We start from the raw sequence: 22,869 nt of genomic DNA, 5'->3' as shown, positions 1-22,869 counted from the left end.
GCTAACGTCACCACATAGAAAATGGTGTGATATGTGTGGTGAGGTTTTGCATCAGCCAATAGCCAGCAATCTTTGTCTGATGGATTTGATTATGCTAAAACGAAGTAAAGAGTAAAGAGGGTGAAGAGTGTCCTGGCTTGGGAGGGATGGATAGCAAATTATGGAAATTAAATGCATGGCTGTATAGACTGAGAGGGTGAGTTGCAGTCTCAGATGTGGATTCAGTTTTATATTGTCTATTCATGCTGCCATTCTGGTGAAAATACGTTTTTGTAAAGGTAACATCCATCTTACTGGCAGACATGGAAGATGGCAACTGCTCAGCTAATGCTCAAACTGTGTGAATAATATTAAATGATTGAAGTTTACGGCAGCTAGATAGCTGTATGCAGGGCAACTCATATTTCACAGTATCATGGTTTTTATGTGGATAGAAAAAGCCAAGTGAATCATGCATCTCTATTGCAGTTTGTTGCAAATCTTCTAAAGTTGAACATACATATTTCTTAGTAAAAGAACTGACTAACTCAGTTAACTTTGGCTAAGTTGGTTTTATATGTATTGAACTTCATATGAAAATTACTGCATCTACTGTTGTGTCTGCATCTACTAAGAGCATCTGTTAGTGTTTCTTAACTGATTAATTTGGGTCACAGGAAGTTTTGAATGGATTGCGGGTGTCTGAGTAAATTAAACATTTGTCTGAATATAAAAACCAAGTAGGAAGTGTGCAAAAATGATAATGAACATGACTTACATAAATTAGGAGTAAGGGATTTTCTTGTACATTCTGGAAAGAATCAACTTGGTGCCTTGTTCTGCCCCTCGAAGGCTGTTGTGACACTGCATTATAATGTTCAAGAGTTAGCCTGGTTTTTGAATGAGAGAGGGGAGCTAATAGTTTGTGTGGTGCTGTTTAATTTAGGGGCAATGTTTGTTTTTTGTTTTAAAAAAAGGGACCATTGAGCCGTTACACAGTGTGTCATTGAGTTCTGCACCAGTAAAGCTCGGAATGGAATGGATTCTACTGCGTGCTTATTCTATAAGTGTTGAAGGGGATCCCAAACATTAAAGTGCTTTATAATAGCTGTTGGTTTATATAATGTACTTTCCAAGCTGAGCTACTGAAAACTACATTCATTGAAATTTAATGGATGTGTTGGCTTCATAATAATCATTTTTACTTCAGTTAAGAGAATTCTTGACTGTGTAGTTCTGATACTGCAACACAGACTGTTGTATTTCCTGGTAGGTAGAGCTAACTGCATATTATTTGAAAGGGGTATATAATCTGTTCCGGCGAAGGCACTGCCTTATTGTTCTGACGGTTAGGCCCACACAGTCCAAACGTTATACTTTACATGCTGACTAAATACAGAGCACATAAACCACAACTGCTACACACCTGCATACAGGGTACATGTACTAGGTAAATGATGGCTCCATCCCAAATGGCACCCTATTCACTATGAGTGGTACACTACGCCAGATGCCAACACCCCCATGTGGCACAGAGGGAGGCTGGCTTCATCCTGTGACCCCTTTGATCCAACCTCCCTTTTGCTGTCCTGGTGCGAGGAGCACGCTAGTAGCTCAGCAGGTGTAGGTGTGTAGTCTCTGTTTGCTTGTAGTCAATGCCTGCATGCTCATGCTCTTATCTCTCCTCGTGCCTCTGTGACTATTTGTAGTCTCTGTTCACTTGGAATCATTCTGTGTTCACTAGCAAGTCTCTTTGTAGTGTGCGTGGGTGCGGGTGTGTGAGATCCGTGTGTTTGGAGTCCGTCCATGTGTGAAAAAAAGTTTTTATTTTATGTCTCTGCCTGGGCCATGGCGTCTGTGGGCCACACAATATAACGCGCCTACGCATGTGCCCAGCTCAGCCACACACTTCTAGAGAGACTAACTTATGCCGGTGTGCATGTAAATGGGCCCTTCCTTATCTCTCAGCCCCAGGCAAGGCCCCCAGGGAAGTGTGCGCTGTGGTGGTGGAAGGAGACTGAAAGGCTTTGACTGGGAAAAGCCCCTGGACTGCAGGACAGTGAGTCAGTGTCAAGGTAATTACGGTAATGTGCTCCAATTACTTTGCACCTCTTCTCCCCCATCCTTTTGCTTCATTTAAAGTTCTCCATTTGAAAATGCTGAGGTTCAAACTGCTCTACCTCTATTGGGTGTCCAAATTCTTGCGCGAAACACTTTTCAGTGACAAAAGTCCTTTCAAGGAGACACCAAAGTAAAGTGATTTTCTCAGCCTCGTCATAAGGCGGGCCAAGACCGGTGGTTATTTTTCTCTCTAGAAATATCACACATCGTATGACATTGCAACCAGATGCTGTACCAACCATGTCTATTATTTACAAGCATTATATTACTGCCACTGTATTTTCATTTTTGACACTAATAACACAATGGACTGTTGATTCAATGTTAGCCGTTTCACCACCCAAGGACTTGGACTGCACATCCAGTGATAAGAAAAGCTGTCGTGTGAAAATCACCTCCCCATAAAGAAGGCAGAAATCAAGCAAAAGCCAAGGAAACAAAAAAGAAAACATGCAGCAATTCCGATTTCAGCGACTTGGCATATGCCACAGATAATGCCCCCAAAACAAACGGAAAATATGACGAACACATTTTATAATCATTAACGTTCCTGAAAACCCTCCCTTCAGCCATCTGTTGTAAATAGTCACCAGCCCACAATACCCTTGTCCGCATTTATTTCCCTTTTTTGATTGGCCCCGTTTCTTACATGGCTCCAACTATTACCATTTCTGTGTTAGATCATTTATTTATGTATTCATTTCGCTTCATGCCTCATAATGCCATGGAAACACTGCCAATATGCAATCCCCGCTGGCAAAGAACTGCATGGCACGGCGCAGCATATGTAGCCTGAGTGCAGTTCTGACTAGCTTTAGCACCATCAGCCTACGCAATACACACTCGCTTTGACCATAATATTTCATGCTAGTGTATATATCACCCCAAACCGGAGACTATCTGAGAGGTGGGAACTGTGAATTCCCAAAACATAATGGGGGGAGGGTTGTTATGACAAAACGTAGTAACATCACTGACATAAACGGACCAGTTTATCTGCCACAGGCCAATACCCATTGCTGTTTGATTTTGAAATCTAAATCAACCCTGTTGAAAGCATATCTACATTGACCTTTCATGGGATTCAAGGAAATTTACCACCATATGAGAAATGTTTCCAGGTGGGTAAACATCTAAATCACATGAAATTCTGAATCTACTGGCAGTGAGGTATTACATTCAAACGCCCAAGTGGTTTGCTAGTGTGTTGTGGATTGTGTGGATGGGAAGTTAAGCTAATGACTTTGACTTCAAAGGATGTGAGTTAAAATTCAGTCTAATCATAATCCCTGACCCTAACCATTCTTGAGGATGGACATTTGCATCTTTTTGCCTGAGACTGATATGTGGGATTGTTTTGTAAGTAGGTCTGTTTTGCATTGTTCAGTTGTTAAAATTAAGAAATATTTTTGGAGAGCAATTAATTTCGTCTGGGTGCTGGAATATAGGAGGTAATGTCTCTCCTTTCACTTAAGTTGTGACGTAAATAATAGTAAAAAATGTATGTTTTCACAGCTAGGAAACACTTAGCTGTGGTTTATATTGCCTGGGTCCAAAAGACTCTGCCAGGGTTGATACATAATTACAATCAAATATAGTGGCGAGAAAATATCCATCTGTCAAGCAATCCCTTATCTGAATCCCTCCCCGGGGCATTGGTGTGTTCATTACTACAGGAAGATACTTTCCTTTGGATCCTTTGCCTGTAAAATGTGAAATGTCAAAAAAGCCAGTCTGATTTCTCCCTGTTTTGTGACAAGATAAAATAGAGGACAGGTAAACAGGGAGGGCCTGCAGGGGAAAATACAACTCTTATTGTGGTCTTGTCAAAACCCTGAAACGCCTGGGATAACCAGGGGGAACTCACTGCTAGATCTAATAGAACAGATCTAATAAAAGGGACAGAAATTGACATTGACTGAGTAATACTGTAAGACTAATTTTCTGTAATGCAAAACCCTTCAGAGGGATGTCTATCTTTCCGTTCAGAGCAAATAGACTGGCTAAGTATATTGTATTGTTCTCGCTGTGCTTAAGTTACCCGTGATACCATTAGTCAAGCGTGACAGTTGTTTTCCCTTTATGGTTCCATTAAGAATAGCCATTTTAAAAGATGGTCTGGTGATCTGTTTATCACAATAAATACAATGTCGTCTTACAGGTTGATGTTTATACAAATGGTCACATGCCAAAACTGTATGGGAACAGTGACACTACATCCTCCACACCAAAACCCCTGTGTCATATACCCCAGGTGAAGGCCAGTTAATTTAAAATGTCACATACATCTTGTTCGTATGGTTTAGATATCCAAGGCCTATCCAAATTGGATATTTCCCTGAGTCTTGGGGAACGTTAAATGTCTTTCTTCACACTTATTCTCTGGATCATAAATAACCGTAAGTCTCATAAAGTGAGAGTGACTGAGACAGTGTGGTAGCTCTTCCTTTTTATTGCACAACAAAAAGAGCAGAGAGATAATCCAAAAAGCCATAGTCTAGAGAGGCTAAAAAGACCAAAACAAAGACGAGGAAGCCACAAGACAACACATTTTGCCTGGCCCTTATCAGAGATGACCATGGATAAGCGCAGGGACTCAGTGTTGTTTGATGTGGGCTGACAAGTCGTCCATGGCAGGACGACACACCTCCTGAGTCATCGTATCAGCGTTCACTCTTCACCGAGCAGCCCTGGCATTTCTAATCAACGATGTGGGAACAAGGCGAGAGGGCCCAGGATGGGGACACATGGCAGGGTGCCGGCCACTGGGCCGCAGGGAAGAGGAGCCCGGGTCAGGATGTGACTGTGTTCCTCGATAGTGGCAACAAAAACACTAGAGGGCACAGGCATAACAATATGGCTCAATGTATTTAATGTAACTCTATAAACTTTCTCCTCAATCTCACACGGCTCTCAACTGTCACCAAGGATATATAGGGTGTACATGAGGCAGTTTACAGTTCATTGAAATGTCATGGTATCACGGCATGAGTTACGCTACAATACATTCATGAATCATAATTGGAGGCCAAAATTATGTTGTTCCCTTCCCTCCTTGGCTATGGACTTTTCAAACCTGAAAAAAAACACAGTTGCCTCAAACTATTCCTGCAATTAATAATAGCTTTCCTGGGTTATGACAAGCGTTACATAGACAAACTGGGCCAGATTAGTGTGGTCGTGCACTCAATTTTCATTATTTCCATGGTAACTGGGCATTAAAGACCTCCCACCACACACACACAAAAGACGAAACGCATAAGAACATATTCAAACATACAAGGCCAAAAATACATCTGTTTCAGTGGGAGCGACAGGAAACAAACAGGGAATTTCCAGTAGTCACAAAATCTCTTCCCCTCACCACCTTGAATGTGATCCACTTCAATAACAACTGAGACCTTCAAAGCGAGAATAAATGAAAAGGAGATGGATGGAAGCAGATGGGAAGAGAAGGAGGTATAGAGGAGGTACGCATCTTTGAAATTCAATTAATATTTAAATACTTTTTTTATTAACTCTTTAAATCTTGGAGACTTTCAATAGCTGTCTTCAAGCACTGTTAAATTCAGAACTTGAGTCAGCTGGCTCAGGTCGTTTCACCTATTTTCACAGAAGTAAATTTTTCACACAGATTGAAACAGATTTCTTCCCATAACAATAAGCTGAAAAGGTTTGTATCATGGGAATAAGAAATGCCTGGGTTATGCTGTTCTTAGATGGGACACTGTGCCGGAAAATGAGATTATCCGGTTTTAATATGAACGGTATTACGAAAAGCCAGGCCAAGCCACATAGTCTCATGTACTAACCCTCGGAGCCTCCAGCATGTACAACAGAATACATAAAGGTGCAGTGACGTCAGGTAGGCTGAACTTAATATCTGTATGAACGGATGCCCAACAAGCTGCCTTGCAAATCTCAGAAGGCGATGCCCTTGAATAGTGTAAAAGAAGTAGCTTTACCTCTGGTTAAGGGGGACCTTAGGCCCTCTATATTATAGGCCAATGATAGCTGCCACTACCAAAAGGTAGTAACCCAGGAGAGAGGGTGTTCCCTTAGGAGGTGCACAGAACAGTTAGATTTGCTCAATCTTGCATTAAGCTAAAAAGTACATAAGCGATGTGAGTACTGGACACAAAGTGGTAACACTCTTCTTCCCTGTATAGGACATCTATAGGAAATTATGCCAAGCAAAAGCCCGTAGTATTATCAAGCCAGAAGAAGAAAGATGAAGTTAGTAAACAAGGAAACCTAAAAACCCAGGCCAAATAGTAGACACAACTTGTGAAATGATAAGGCGGTGTGTCTGGCTCACTCGCTTTGTGAACATAGAAGGGCTACTGTAAAGTGGTTCTGGATTTCTAGCAGCTCAAAGGGCTGCCATAAAATAACCTCAAGCACAATCAAGAGACGAGACGTTGGGTTTGAGGTGGATGGCCAGTAATGGATTAACTGCCAGTGGCTTGCTGGAGATTAGCTCCACCATGTCTTTCATATCAATGTTGGCCAAGAGCCTGGTTTGGATTTTGCCAGTGAAGGGTTTGTCCCAGGTACATATGGATTCTGACACACAAGCTTGGATGGCTGGGAGGAGATAAATCACTGGGACAGGACAGGAGAGGATCATGCTGTTGTATCAGTTTATATCTGCACTTCCTCCTCTTATACATATAAATTATAATCCAATGACTGTTTGTCAGTTGCTGATCCCCCACTAAGAGCGAAAGAAGGCCTATGGGAATGGCCTTGCATGCATCCCTACATTATATGCTTTTCCACATGGAAGTTCATGCTTGCCTTGGCAGTTGTCCAGGTGCGCAGTAGGTCCTCTGGGTAATCATCCATAACCTCTGCACTTGATGTCTAGGTCTGCAGAGATGCCTCTTCATACAATGGGTGTGAGTGGGAAGACAAGTGAGAAGGACAAGCTTCTCTGCAGCACTGAATCAAGCCTTTATGGTAGAGTCCTAAGCAAAAGGCATATGACCAGCCACCCAAGTCAGTGAGCATGAGAGAAAAGATGTGGTCTAATCAGACCCAAAGCAATTAATTAGCCTTGAATGCCAAGCAATACCTCAGGCAAAATCAAAGTGCCAATCATATCCTGGCTATTACAACACCTACAATAAAGCATGGTGGTTGGAGCATCATGCTATGGGGATGCATCTCAGTGCCAGGGACTGAGAGATTGTAGGACAATATACAGTGGATATAAAAAGTATACACACCCATGTGAAAATGCCAGGTTTTTGTGATGTAAAAGAATGAGACAAAGATGAGACTTTTTCCACTTTTAATGTGACCTACAATGTGAAAAATTCAATTGAAAAACAAACTGAAATCTTAGAAGGGGAAAAATGAAAAATAAAAACATTACAATAACCTAGTTGCATAAGTGTGCACACCCTCTTATAACTGGGGATTTGGCTGTGTTCAGAATTAAGCATCAGAGGGATCTCATTGTTGAAAAATATATCAGTCAAGAGAAGGGTACAAAAGAATTTCCAAAGCATTAGATATACCATGGAGCACAGTGAAGACAGACATCATCAAGTGGAGAAAATAATGCACAACAGAGACATTACCAAGAACTGGACGTCCCTCCAAAATTGATGAAAAGACGAGAAGAAAACTGGTCAGGGAGGCTTCCAAAAGGCCTACAGAAACATTAAAGGAACTGCAGGAATTTCTGACAAGTACTGGCTGTGTGCTCTCCTGTATTATTCATATGAATGGGCTATGGGGTAGGGTGGCAAGACGGATGTTTTCTTACAAAGAAAAACATCCAAGCCCGGCTGAAGTTTGAAAAAACAAACATGAAGTCCCCCAAAAACATGTGGGAAAATATCTAATGCCTGATAAAGGTTGAACATTTTGGCCATAATTCCAAAATGTATGTTTGGCGCAAAAACAACACTGCACATCAGCCCAAACAACACCATACCCACATTAAAGCATGGTGGTAGCAGCATCAGGCTTTGGGGCTATTTTTCTTCAACTGGAACCGGAGCCTTAGTCAGGGTGGAGGGAATTATGAACAGTTCCAAATACCAGGCAATCTTGGCACAAAACCTTCAGGCGTCTGTTAGAAAGCTGAAGATGAAGAGGAAGTTCACCTTTCAGCACGATAACGACCCAAAGCACACATCCAAATCCACAAAAGCATGACTTCACCAGAAGAAGATTAACGTTTTGGAATGGCCCAGTCAGAGCCCAGACCTGAATCCACTTGAACATCTGTGGGGATATCGGAAGAGGGCTGTGCACAGGAGATGTCTTCACAATCTGACTGATTTGGAGCACTTTCGCAAAGAATAGTGGGCAAATATTGCCACGTCAAGATGTGCCATGCTAATAGACTCCTACCCAAAAAGACTGAGTGCTGTAATAAAATCAAAAGGTGCTTCAACAAAGTATTAGTTGAAGGGTGTGCACGCTTACGCAACCAGGTTATTGTGAGTTTTTTATTTTTTTATTTTTCCCCTTCAAAGATTTCAGTTTGTTTTTCAATTGAATTGTTCAAGCTAGGTCACATTAAAGGTGGAAAAAGTTCTGACATGATTGATCTTTGTCTCATTCTTTTATATCACAAGAACCTGGCATATTAACAGGGGTGTGTAGACTTTTTATATCCACTTTAGTCCTACTCAGGTGATTGTTGAAGAAAACTTGATCCAGGCAGGAGGCAGGCAGGAGGAGATTCAACTTTCAGCACCACAAACCCCCAAGTGCCTTCGGATCAACTCTCTGAATGTCCTTGACTGTCCCAACCAGATGGATAATAAACTGGCAAACATTTCATGATTCAACATTTCTAAAAATCGCTTTGTCATTATTGGGTATTGTGTGTGGATTGATGGTAAAAATTAATTAATTCTGTATCACAAGAAAATGTCTGAATACTTTCCAAAGCCACTGTACACACATATACCCTCCCTGGCAGTCAGGCAAATGCAGAGACACACACTTTTGGTTGGTTGTGTACCGTAGTAGGAGTCTTTAATGATGAACTGGGGAGATAACACTAATGAAATCTTCCTTCCTGCATAAATCATAGCACTGCCTGTTTCTGTTTGCCTTAATGAGTTATTGAAGCCTAATTAATTCACAGTAAGTTCCTAAATTGAAGTCTGAGAGTTTCCATTACGATTAGGGATGCTGTGTTTACGAAGCGGTTCAGCGTCATGCCTCAGATACCACTTAACATCAGGCCCCTCCTCCTCATCTTCAGGGGAGTAGAAAAAGAAAGTTCATTTTCCAAGGCTTTCATGGATTTAAATAATAATTTCATTTGGGAACTCTAACCCTTCCATTATGTTGATGGAGAGGAAGAACAGTGAGAAACAAGGGGTTAGGTACAGGAGACATGGCTCGTATCCCCTAAGCTCTAATTCAACTAGAAGTGGGTCAGCTCATAAGGAATTTAATTTCAACAGATGTCAATGAATACCCATTATGCCTGCCCTGCTGGGAGGCTGCTGAATGCTCTTCGTCTTATGTTCATGGAGCCAAGTCTTACGTGAGAGATTCCAAAGGTTTTGACATGACATAGTCCTTGAATTTCTCCACTGTGCTGGTTGAATCGATATTGCTAGGAAATGAGGTAGCTATGCCTCTCTCTTAGAGGGGAAATGGAGTACAACAGTTCTCAACGAGTATGTTCAATATAAAGGTGGTATATATACAAACAAGAAGTGTGTTTTTACTCCCTACAAAATTTTAAGAAACACATACTTTAAAATGTCTTGAGTTTCATGATTATAGAAAACATCTGTTCAATACATTTAGTTCTTTAAATCTTTTTTTTATTTTAACCTTGGTAATTGCTACAAGAACATGTTCCAGACTCAATGAAAGGAATCTAATAAGAGGGACAAAATCTATGATTATTTATGCGACTTCGTTTCAAGAAGAAAAAAATCTGTTGGCCATAATTGCTGTGAGTGTACTCCTTGGAATCGAAGGCAATAAACAACTATGTTAGTGATGCGTGCAGCACTTATGTATGGAATTGGCAATATTTCCATATGAATGCACACACTCTGTAATTCCATGCCACCTCAACTACACTGAATGAAAAGTTCTAAGGACCCTCTGACCGCAAAACATTTTTTTTTGTTGAAAAAGGCAAGGAATGGGGATGTGATGAATCCAGGAAAGATTACATAAAAACAGCCACTTACTTGAGGGTGAATTGCTCCACTGTGGAGTTTGGTACCAGGTAGAGGAAGATGTTGAGGGTCTCGCCTGGCTTCAGTGGCTTCTCTGGCAATCTCAAGAACATGTTTTTATCCAGCTGCTTATCCACCACCAGCTGCTCCTGGCTGGACTGGTACAAGCTGATGCTACCGATGCGGAGGAGGGGGTGCTGCGAGGGCGTCTCCCCCCGTGATCCTCCTCTGCGGCCTGAGCTCTCGCCACACTCCCCTCCGCTGTCCGGGTCATGGAGGGTGTAGTACAGCTCAGCCTGCAGGGTCTCCCCGCTCAGCTCCATGCCCATGCCATCACTCGAGCCTTTCCTCCGGCCCAAGGGGGCCACATTGGCATTGAACCAGGCGGGGGGCAACACCAGCTGGGCCAAGCACTGGGCCAGGTTCCCACGAAGGCGGCACGACGTCTTGATCTCACGAACATCACGGAAGGCATGGAGCCTAACACAGGGCAGCTTGTCCTGGACCTTGAAGTCATCCCAGTCACGACCGGCTATGTAGAAGAGCACATGAACCACAGGGCTGCTGGAGAACACCCTTGACTGGACGATGAAGGCCCGTATCTTCCAGTTGACCGTCAGCCACCCAGGGATGTCCAGTGGGCTAGAGGGCTGAAGGAGGTCCTTGGACAGGCTTTGGTCCTGGGCGAACGGGCCAAAGGTGATGTTGACGGCAGGAAGCTCCTTGGTCTGAAAAACCACAAAGCTCTCAGAACGCTGGAGAGGGTGTCCGTTAATGGGGCGACCATTGCTTTGGCCTGAGGACCGGGTCTCTTGCAGGAAGAAGGCCAGTTGAGCGTTGGAGAGCTTAAAGTTGGCGGGGAGGTAGACATCTGGAGGGGCGGACGTGGTAGTGACTGCCGAAGAGCTGAAGAGAACATCTGAACTGGTCGGCAATACTTTCCCTGCAAATGCTGAACAAAGTGAAAGAGAGAAAAAGGTTAGAATCTTTACATTTCAACATTGTCAGCTGCAACAGAAAAAGGAAGGGAACAGAATGTTATGCAGAATAAGAGAGAAAATAAGAAGAGGCAGCAATGGTAGACTGGGGATTTCTATTTGGATTAGATCCATAAAAAATCCTCTCTCCTCCATGACAAAAGAAATGATAAGTTGTAGAGGGGTCAAGGAGATGTCAATTAATTAGTAAGCTAGTGGAAGAGTGCCCTCCACTCCTCAATAGCCAGCTTTCATTGAGGTTAGTCATGTGCAGGGGTCCTGTAGGACCCCCCCCAAAAAATCGACCTGCTTCATTATACTGATATGGTGCCCTGGGTCAGAATTACATCCTGATTAGAGAGAGGATGAAAACTAGAAACATTTCGGAGTTTAAAAACCTTTTAAAACAATATGCCAATTTTCATTGTATTTCACAACCAAAACATTTCTAATACTTTACTAATTTACTTTGTGATTCAACTATGTGAACTTAATTTAGTTGTTGACGAGCAAAGGAACCTTTCATTCAATACACATTTTTCATTACCATTCATATTCCATGCCTCCTCCCCTTCCCTATATACTCTTAAAAAAGGAGGACAGAGGACTGAGGTGGTGAGAAAATCCAACTGAGAAATCCCTACTGTTTACTGTTATATTCACACCCAGTCAGAAAAGGGTGAAAGGTGACGGTTCAATGAACACTAATCATTTGATTAAGGGGCAGTATGTGTCAAGTGGCTTGAAGGCAGGTTGTCCATTACATGCAATGAAACAGGATGTACACATTAACAAGCTACACGGACACTGAGCTTTATTGTATATGCTGTTCACAAGATAAACAGCTAGACAACACATACTTAATCGATTGTTCCTCGAGTTCAATAACACACCAAGTCAGTCTTAAAATTGAATGAGAAGCTAACGATTGAAAGAACAAGACATTTACAAAGACAAAATGTAAAAATGAAATAGTTCATTTCAGACTAAATAAAGTGAGAAGAAACCCTCAAATGTGTTATCTAAGTACCAACTCTGGAAAAAGGGAAATTAAAACATACACCCTTAAGTGATAAAACATACCCTGCTCAGGCATAGGATAAAGTCATGGAGAAACAGAATTGATGTGACATACTTATCAGAAGCGCCAGAAACAGGGCATAAAAGTGCCAGATCCTTTCCAGACAGACCAAATCAGAGATTAAAAGTCCCATATTCCAAATGGTCATTCATTGAAAGTATATGTCCTCAAGTAGTCTTTTAAAAGATTATATCCAATCATCAGGAGAGTTTGTAGACGCCAAGTTAACAGGTCCTCAAGTAACAGTAACAAAAACTTGAATGTTCGCTGCTACATTTCCTCAGATATTTGCCATAGAGATTCCGCATTGAGTTACTAGTTTGCACTGCAGCACAGGGCTGTGGGGAATCCACAGAGGTTCTTGAACTTGTGCTTCTATTCTCTTTGGTGCCGTTTTGGTCCATAGAAAAAACTCACAGAAGCTCTTTCAAATCGAGTCCATACATGCAGCTTCACTCCGGCAGCGGCCCCTAATAGACCAAACCCCTTCTTGCTAGCCTGGGTCTAATGCTGTAGACAAAGCCCTGTCTCGCCACACCTAGTCTGTCTATAATCACAATTTTAGCTCTCAGCCAGCATTCACAAAACAGGCCTTAAACAGAACATACAACACCCAAACACGCGCAAAAAAAAAAACATACTAAAAAAAGGTCTTCAGAGTGATTCATCCTCTCTCACTGGACATGTTCAGACGGGCTCTCGTGTTTATGTGTGAGCCAGAGTGTGAGTGAGTGAATGTCTGTGTGTGTTAGAGGGGAGGGGTGTGGTGGGAATGGGGGAGGGATGTATTACTTGAATGCCTTCAGGCAGAGTGAGCGGGAAAGGGGGGGATTAGGTAAAGATCATTAATGAATTAGCTCTCTCTGTCCTCCTCTCTTTCCTGCTTCCTTCTGCTAGGGGTCCCCTGACATAGAGAACGAGGATACATCAGGAAGGTTGGGGGATTCTGACTACGTCTCCCCTACCCAACTAACAAGTAAATAGAGTTAATTCAATAAAAAAGAAAAGTACATCATAGAAAGTAAGTATTTAAATTGGGACACCTAAAAAAAAAACGTTAGATACTTAAACGCTGACAAAACACTAATTAAGTGTAATACATTGAAAATCATTGTTTATGCCACCCCCCACCCCACATTTCATACAATATTAAGGGTATTTTTCACTCGGGAATTAGATGTGTGTGTTGGCCAACAGTTTCACTTATATCCTCATCAGTAAATTAAACAGAAATCATTTTCTACTTCTTTCATCAGATTTTTTTCAGCGCTGTACCATATCTACTAAAAGACTACTGCATTATTCTGCATATCGGCTTGAGGAATATGAGTGCATTTCTACCGGGCGGTCTAAACCCTACGATGTGCTCCAACAGTGAGATTTGACTGCAACCGTCTGAAGGCCAGGCAATGAAGTACCTCTTAAGGGGGCTCACATGATACTTTCATCTCAACAGAGCAGTGCCATTCCATTACGAGACAACATTAACTGCTTGAGTGTCTCTTCATCTCTTCTAAACATGCGTAATGCACACAACCGATTGCTCTTGTACAGTTCCCCCTCCTTCCATCAGTGAATGTACAACAGGAAACCTGATAGCCAGCCAGCCATCACCATTTGGCTTCCTATTAGACCTAAGGGCCAAATTGAGTGGCTTCTCTTCCTTTTGTATGTTCCGTTAACATGATACACATCTGTTGGGTGGGGAAGATAAATGTGTAGCAGCGAGCATCACCTCAGGGCTCTTTCCATCTAACAGAGTACTTTCCCTGATGGGGGTTACTGAAACATCCTGCTCACTATTGCTTGTTTTGGTTGGGACTATTTCCTTAAACATAGTATACACTGTTATGTTGGTAACATTTCTCCTCCTTCAAGAATGCTATAACCTGGAGATCACATTGGCATAGGTTATAAACCATTCCACGGCACTTATGTTTGACCACTAACGTTTTTTGTTACTTCTTAAAAATGATCTTACTCTGAAAAAAAGTATTAGTATAACATAATTTCAACCTTTTGAGCATAAAATATAGCTTAGAATTTGAAATATTTATCTTATACAGTCATTTTTGTAAATCTTCAATGTGCCCTTTTGATGTGAAATATCCTTCTATATAGGCTGTCTCTCATCTTCCAACTTGTTAGGATTCATCAAATCCATCTTTACTTTTAGAAGGTTTATTAATTCACAAAAGTTATTAAATTAGACAGCAGTGAAACCTTCATAATTGGCAGAGGTCTAGAATGGCATACCGCTAGATCTGTTTGATCTCGCTACTTTATGCTAATCCCTTGTTCAATGGCCACAACTCAGACAGTCTGCTGCATTAGTTGGATAGGAGTTAGCATGACAAACATCGGTTGCAAATGAGTTGATTTGCATGAAAAAAAAAGTTGGCATCTTGGTATTTGCTTTGAGGCATCTGGTGTCTCATGTCTGAGTACTAGGCCACAGAAACAGCACAGCACACTATCTGGAAAACAAACCAGAGCAAATTTGTAATTATTCTATGTTTTATTTGTACCAAAACAGTGACATCATTCCCCAGCAAACCTTCCTACATGCAGGGTTGGTATGACACGTTTAGAGATTACAAACGATATATCTCTAATCCATCACATTACTAGCAAAGATATTTGAATCCTATAACATAAAAATAAAAAGAGACACTTAAATGTGTTATGTGCCTTATTCTGATTTCAAGTCAGAGACGTGAGCAATAAAATGCATTTGACAGACTGTAGGAATAAAAAATGAATATCTCCTAATGATGTGAATCACGCTGCTGCTCTCAACTGTTTGCAACTTATGGACTGGGTTTGTTGTGCATGGCTTTTTGCAACTGTATAAATGTAGTCCATTAAACCCATAATGATTTAATTGATCAAACTCTGCACAAGCACAAATCCATCCCACAGACAATATTAGCTTATAGAGCAGTGGGCCAGATTCAAAACCACTGAGGTCCCACATGTCTGGACCTCAGGGTACTTCTACATAATTAAAGCCCTGTCAGTGACCTAGTTTTGGTAATTTTAAATCAAACTGTATTTTCAATTCCACTGCCTCATAATATCACTGCCTCCACTTTTTTAATGTGCATTAGTCACGTGTGTCAGTCTTTGGAAGTCAAAACTAAATAAGAACTTCTATCTAGGACAGAACACATAATTTTGGAGAAGGGCACTGGCATATTTGTTTGGCCTCCCGTCTTCTTTCTTTTCGCCAGTGGAGATTAAGTTTGCCACCTGCGCATGCCGCTGGGATCGCAAAGTGGGTTCTACCACTATACAGTTGTTATTTGGTGGCACTTGATTACCAGTTCTCTTGTTTACTCTTCGTCCTTTCCAAAGTGGCACCCTAGTCCCTACATAGCGCAGCACGGTTGACCGGGGCGCTCTACGGGGAATAGGGCAACATTTGCCATGCTGCCACAGACTGGCTCCGAGTCATTGCCGCTCAACAGTCATCTGAAAATTAACGAGGTGCCACAGACACAACCCCATGAAAGGAATCATCAACAGAGGGTTGGATGGGTTGGAACCCAGCAAGTAATTCACACACACCAGAAAATAAAAAAAAACATGGATTTGCTACACAGAATGCATCTTTGAAATGTGCAAATCACAGTTTCTGTGAAAAATGCCACTGAAGCACGGACATGTTATAGAAAAATATTCTAACTTAATGATGAATTATGTGGAAAATACCTATAATAAAGAAGTCTGTTTAAAGTTACACTGTTTTTTAATGCCATGAAATGGCTAGGTACTAAAGCAGCAAGCCAAAGTCAGCCAAAACAGAGACATTGAGAATTATGAGCCAAACGATGTAGCTTAAAATATGCAGAGAAATGAGATGGAGGGCAATGCAGGGAAGTGAATAAATGCCTGTTCAAGGACGGGGAAGGAAAAGTTGCCTGAGCGTTTAAGGTGAACCACAGAATTCTCACTGAGATAACAATGTCTCGGTTGTCTGAGAATTTCAATCAAAATTTAAATGCTTAAAGCTTTTTATTTACACTGCGCAATATATATTTGTTATTAGGTATTCAAGTTAAGAAAACGCTCTTCATATTTCAATCAGTCAATCACTACACACAAATCCCTTTTTAATCAGAAACAAAAAAAAAGATTTTAAAAAGAGGCAAAGCGGCTATTTTTAGTCTAAGCATTAAAAATCTAATTAATGTGCCAGATCAATCTGCATGATCATTTTTTATGTTAAAACAGAAAGTTTAGGTGTTGTTGTGGCAGCACATGAGTGGTTGAATGCTATTTTTGTAATCCCTATTGATTCCAAGCACCTACATGTCGTCATGCAGTTTTGACATTTCATTCTTCCTAATAGCCAAAACAAAACACATTTTTCACCTTGCTGGTTCTAGGATTCGATTTAGCAAACCTTATGTTACTGGTAAGATTAGTCTAACCACTATGCAACACTGCCACCACTGAAATCCCTTTTCCATGCTTTTGTTATTTAAAAGTAGGTATGTTTTTATCTGATCAGATACCTACTTTATTCGATTGTAGATTCAAAAGAAATGTACCCACAGAGGTCAATTTTGAACTCAGACAGTGTGATGTTACCTGATTCTGTTATAAATAGGGTCCTCCTACATTATGACAACAGGTAATTTTTTTTAAAGCATTTTTCAATAATGTAGCAAAATAAGTTCCATAGCGTTAACTTTTGCATTTAATGTCAGCTAAGCCAAAAGACAGTTGAAGGCTGGAATTAAGGGGAAATGCAACAGCAACTTACCAACCCCTTGGCCTCATTCCCCTGAATAATTCTCTGGTACAATATGGAATTCATGACTGTCTCAAGGATGGCAAGTTGGCCAGGCCCTCGGACAGATCAAAGCAGCCCCAATTCATAATGCCACCACCTCCATCCTTTGCAGTTGGTATGAAATTCTTCTGTTCAAAGGCGGTGTTTTGTTTTCGCCAAATGTGGGTCAGGGTTGGGCATTGCGGCCAAACAAATCCACCAGTCCAGTAGCTCTAGACTTTACCCAGGTGTTGTCTGGCAAACATCAATCATGTTTTGATATTCTTTTTTGAGAGCTGAGACTTCTTCCTTCCTGACCTCCCATGTAGGCCTAGTTTCTGCAGTCTCTTTCTGACAGCACTTTCACGTTGAGATGCCTGAGACACCTGTCATTCCATTGATGTTACCCAGGGGGTCTAGAGACTTCTATGAGCATCTTCTAGTCATCTTTTGTACTGAATTTGGGGAGATTACCTATCTTTTGTAGATTGCAAGTTGTCTGGACTTTCCTCCATTTGTAGATGATCTGTCAGACACTAGAATGATGTACTTCGAAATGCTTGGAAATGTCTTTGTAACCCCTCTCTGACTCATGGGCTCAGTAATGTTTCTTCTGAAGGCCTTGGATAGATCTTTTGATCTTGGCATGATGTGTTACCACACACCAATTTGGTTAAGACCAATCCAGACCAAGTATTCAATCTTTTACCATAAAGAAAATTGAATATCTGTTTAATGCAATTTTCATAAAGGTTTCAAAGAAACATTTGTTGGTGTGATTTGTTAAATTGGGATTGCCTTTATCAACGAATGTGGTTTTAGTGTCCAAATATGTACAAAGAAATAGAAGACAACTTTCCAGAAAAAAATAAATACAGAAGAACAGTGTTAACCTGATCTGTTGCTTGGATACCTTGTAAGTATTTTCTTGATCCTTTTAATACTCTTTCTCGAACAGTTTGATCATAAGTGGGTGTAGAGGATCACAATAAAAATGCAACATCAAATAACTATGCAAAGAATTAGCTGATACAAAGATGCCATTGTAAGTATGAGATTAATTTAATTTAATTGATTTGAGCATTCTGACAATTAGGATTTCTTTACTGTCATGCTTAAGTTAATAAATGCAATGAAGTTGATAGGAATCCAAGTGCATTTCCACTATAAGGCTGCAGAGCTGACACACACACAGACAGACAAAAATGTATTCATTAAAAAAAACAATGCCTTTCTGGGCAGCAAATCATTTTCTTTATCGGAGCGAGAAAAAATATTTTGAGAAATATGCAACTGATTAAATAACTTCATCAAAAGAAACGTTGAGAGGACCTGAACATTAATGGTATACTGTAATATCCAAGAGAAAGTATTGTTTTTCATTTACAAACAACCAACCTTGAAATCAGGATCATTGTTGTCTGATGAGAAACATTTATTCCCTTAATTTAATCAAGAGGTGCAACATGATAGCCTCACTCTATGTGGATGCAAGCGCACACACAAACTCACACACACACACACAAACTCACACACACCATGAAACACCATAGCCACACAAAGCAGGATTGATTTCACTTTGAAGAAAGCTTGATGAGCAAGGAAAGCGAAAGCTATATGGATAGAGCTAGTCCACTGGGAACTATGTATATTGAGTCCATTGAATGAAAGGGTGTCTGCAGAGGTTGATTAATGATTATGCTACTACAGAACCAGCTTTCACCTTCACATAAAGACATTATGCTTTCACCCTCTCATGAGTTAGATTGAAACAAATTTAGTTCAAGCATTAAGTATATATATATATATATATATATATATATATATATATATATATATATATATATATATATATATACACAGTATCTCACTGAAGTGAGTACACCCCTCACATTTTTGTAAATATTTGATTATATCTTTTCATGTGACAACACTGAAGAAGTGACACTTTGCTACAATGTAAAGTAGTGAGTGTACAGCTTCTATAAAAGTGTACATTTGCTGTCCCCTCAAACACAAATCACAGCCAATAATGTCTAAACCACTGGCAACAAAAGTGAGTACACCCCTAAGTAAAAATGTCTAAACTGGGCCCGAAGTGTCAATATTTAGTGTGGCCACCATCATTTTCCAGCACATGCTTGGCCAGTCCATCACATTTACCCTCAACTTCTTTAACAAGGCAGTGGTAATCTTAGAGGTGTTTGGGGTCGTTATCATGCTGGAATACGAAGGGAGGGGATCATGCTCTGCTTCAGTATGTCACAGTACACGTTGGCATTCATAGTTATCTCAATGAACTGTAGCTCCCCAGTGCCGGCAGCACTCATGCACCCCCAGACCATGACACTCCCACCACCATGTTTGACTGTAGGCAAGACACACTTGTCTTTGTACTCCTCACCTGGTTGCTGCCGCACACGCTTGACACCATCTGAACCAAATAATTTTTCTTGGTCTCATCAGACCACAGGACATGGTTCCAGTAATCCATGTCCTTAGTCTGCTAGTGTTGTCAAACTGTTTTGCGGGCTTTCTTGTGCATCATCTTTAGAAGAGGCTTCCTTCTGGGACGACAGCCATGCAGACCAATTTGATGCAGTGTGCGGTGTATGGTCTGAGCACTGACAGGTTGTCCCCCCCACCCCTTCAACCTCTGCAGCAATGCTGGCAGCACTCACACGTCTATTTCCCAAAGACAACATTTGGATATGATGCTGAGCATGTGCACTCAACTCCTTTGGTCGACCATGGCGAGGCCTGTTCTGAGTGGAACCTGTCCTGTTAAACCGCTGTATGGTCTTGGTCACCGTGCGGCAGCTCAGTTTCAGGGTCTTGGCAATCTTTTTATAGCCTAGGCCATCTTTATGTAGAGCAACAATAATTTTTTTCAGATCCTCAGAGAGTTCTTTGCCATGAGGTGCCATGTTGAACTTCCAGTGACCAGTATGAGGGAGTGTGAGAGCGATAACATCAAATTTAACACACATGCTACCCATTCATACTTGATTCACACATCTTGTAACACTAACGAGTCACATGACACCGGGGAGGGAAAATGGCTAATTGGGCCCAATTTGGACATTTTCAGTTAGGGTTGTACTGACTTTTGTTGCCAGTGGTTTAGACATTAATGGCTGTGTGTTGAGTTATTTTGAGGGGACAGCAAATTTACACTGTTATACAAGCTGAACACTCACTACTTTACATTCTTCAGTGTTTTCACATGATCAAATATTTAAAAACAATTAAGGGGTGTACTCACTTTTGTGAGATACTGTATATATATACACTCACCTAAAGGATTATTAGGAACACCTGTTCAATTTCTCATCAATGCAATTATCATCAATGCAACCAATCACATGGCAGTTGCTTCTATGCATTTAGGGGTGTGGTCCTGGTCAAGACAATCTCCTGAACTCCAAACTGAATGTCAGAATGGGAAAGAAAGGTGATTTAAGCAATTTTGAGCATGGCATGGTTGTTGGTGCAAGGCGGGCCGGTCTGAGTATTTCATAATCTGCTCAGTTACTAGGATTTTCACGCACAACCATTTCTAGGGTTTACAAAGAATGGTGTGAAAAGGGAAAAACATCCAGTATGCGGCAGTCCTGTGGGCGAAAATGCCTTGTTGATGCTAGAGGTCAGAGGAGAATGGGCTGACTGATTCAAGCTGATAGAGCAACTTTGACTGACATAACCACTCGTTACAACCGAGGTATGCAGCAAAGCATTTGTGAAGCCACAACACGCACAACCTTGAGGCGGATGGGCTACAACAGCAGAAAACCCCACCGGGTACCACTCATCTCCACTACAACTAGGAAAAAGAGGCTACAATTTGCACGAGCTCACCAATATTGGACAGTTGCCTGGTCTGATGAGTCTCGATTTCTGTTGAGACATTCAGATGGTAGAGTCAGAATTTGGCGTAAACAGAATGAAAACATGGATCCATCATGCCTTGTTACCACTGTGCAGGCTGGTGGTGGTGGTGTAATGGTGTGGGGGATGTTTTCTTGGCACACTTTAGGCCCCTTGGTGCCAATTGGGCATTGTTTAAATGCCACGGCCTACCTGAGCATTGTTTCTGACTATGTCCATCCCTTTATGACCACCATGTACCCATCCTCTGATGGCTACTTCCAGCAGGATAATGCACCATGTCACAAAGCTCGAATCATTTCAAATTGGTTTCTTGAACATGACAATGAGTTCACTGTAAATGGCCCCCACAGTCACCAGACCTCAACCCAATAGAGCATCTTTGGGATGTGGTGGAACGGGAGCTTCGTGCCCTGGATGTGCATCCCACAAATCTCCATCAACTGCAAGATGCTATCCTATCAATATAGGCCAACATTTCTAAAGAATGCTTTCAGCACCTTGTTGAATCAATGCCACGTAGAATTAAGGCAGTTCTGAAGGCGAAAGGGGGTCAAACACAGTATTAGTATCGTGTTCCTAATAATCCTTCAGGTAAGTGTATTTTAAAAGGCACACAAATTTAACATTCCAGTCTTGAAAACAAGAAGAAAAAAAATCTACATGGATAGTAAATCCGCCGGTTTGTCCCATTGACGTTGCCATGGTTACAGATAGAATGCTAATACATCAGCATACACACCACGATGGATATTTACAGCAGTTAAACATGACCCTCAGTACACCCACATAGTTCTGGACCCGACCCCCCTTTTCTTCCAGGGGTAGGGATGGGTCAGCCAATTGACTAGAGAAGACAGAGCGAAGAGCTCTGACGGAGATATAGGATTTGAGTAAAGCCGGTAGGCAGGCAGTTTCCCATGCTGCTCTATAGATAAACACCAAGATCGTGTAGTGGATCCAAGCTTTAAATGTGGTATGCAGAGAAAAACCTTAGGAGGATGAAGATTAGACAGGCTGGATGAAGATGAAACATTCTGGTTAATTTGTATGGGGTTTGATCACACAAGTCAGGTTAGCAGTAGCCCAGACAGGATATGATGAGTGCCTGCTTGCAAAGAACAACAGGGTTTTGTCTATGGTAACGCCATGGTGCTTTGCAGTCTAGGAGTCGACATTGTGAACATTTCTAGGGAGGAATGAACGTCAGCAATATTGGAACACATCTATATTGTAGACTTTGAGCTTAAGGTGGTATGCCAACATTAAAGTTTAGATATTGGCCAGGGACCAAGGTAGGAATTTCAACATGTCCACGGCCGTAGTTGCCTCTCGCTCTGGCCGTGATTCCCCCTGAAAATCCTTGCAGTAGCCCCTGCTACTTTCAAAATCTTGTGGTCAGCATTAATTTTGTTTTTTAGTTTGGGTATAAGGTGTCTTAAACCAAACTTAAAAATTACAATGCAGTTCGAATGACGAATTCACTGTGGACAACCAATCAATATCATTATCTGGTGATTTTGGAAGCTAGCTTGTTATCGATCAGTAGATTGATAACTTGCTACCTGACTTATTTAGTGCTTAACTGAATCAAACCTCTCTGTTTTGGAAGGTGCGTTCATGAGCAACTGTGAAGTGGGAAACCTCTGACCTCCAAGTGGGAGAATACACCTGAACGCTTTCTGAAAACTCCAGGATATAACATTTAACATCACTCGACACAGCAGCGTTTGTGGAGTAAGTAAGTACAAAAAGAATTGCTCCACACACAAATAAGTCACTACATTTGTTTATTTAGTTCGTACTCATTAGCGCAGCTGATCGTGATGTTACATGATACTTCAAGAGGTGCAATATGATAGCCTCGCT

At 41.3% G+C, this 22,869-nt stretch overlaps 1 protein-coding gene across 2 annotated transcripts in view; it reads right to left on the bottom strand.

Annotated features, from left to right (window-relative positions):
* Positions 1-22,869, bottom strand: part of tmem132e (transmembrane protein 132E) — a 289,644-nt gene that overhangs the window by 60,724 nt on the left and 206,051 nt on the right. The window contains exons 1-2 of one of the 2 annotated variants that reach the window (XM_010870842.3): positions 12,387-13,035; positions 10,287-11,226 (exon numbers count right to left, since the gene is read on the bottom strand). In XM_010870842.3, the coding sequence (XP_010869144.2) occupies positions 10,287-11,226; positions 12,387-12,480 (1,034 nt within the window). In that variant the 5' untranslated portion in view covers positions 12,481-13,035. Of the gene's footprint in view, positions 1-10,286; positions 11,227-12,386; positions 13,036-22,869 lie in introns of those variants that run through there. The other variant, XM_013134527.3, reaches the window with a different exon arrangement.

The sequence above is a fragment of the Esox lucius genome, chromosome 7, assembly GCF_011004845.1.
Source record: "Esox lucius isolate fEsoLuc1 chromosome 7, fEsoLuc1.pri, whole genome shotgun sequence".
In the NCBI taxonomy this organism is placed as follows: domain Eukaryota; kingdom Metazoa; phylum Chordata; class Actinopteri; order Esociformes; family Esocidae; genus Esox; species Esox lucius.
The sequence above is the reverse complement of the archived record's forward strand: the minus strand, read 5'-3'. Positions and strand labels throughout refer to the sequence as shown.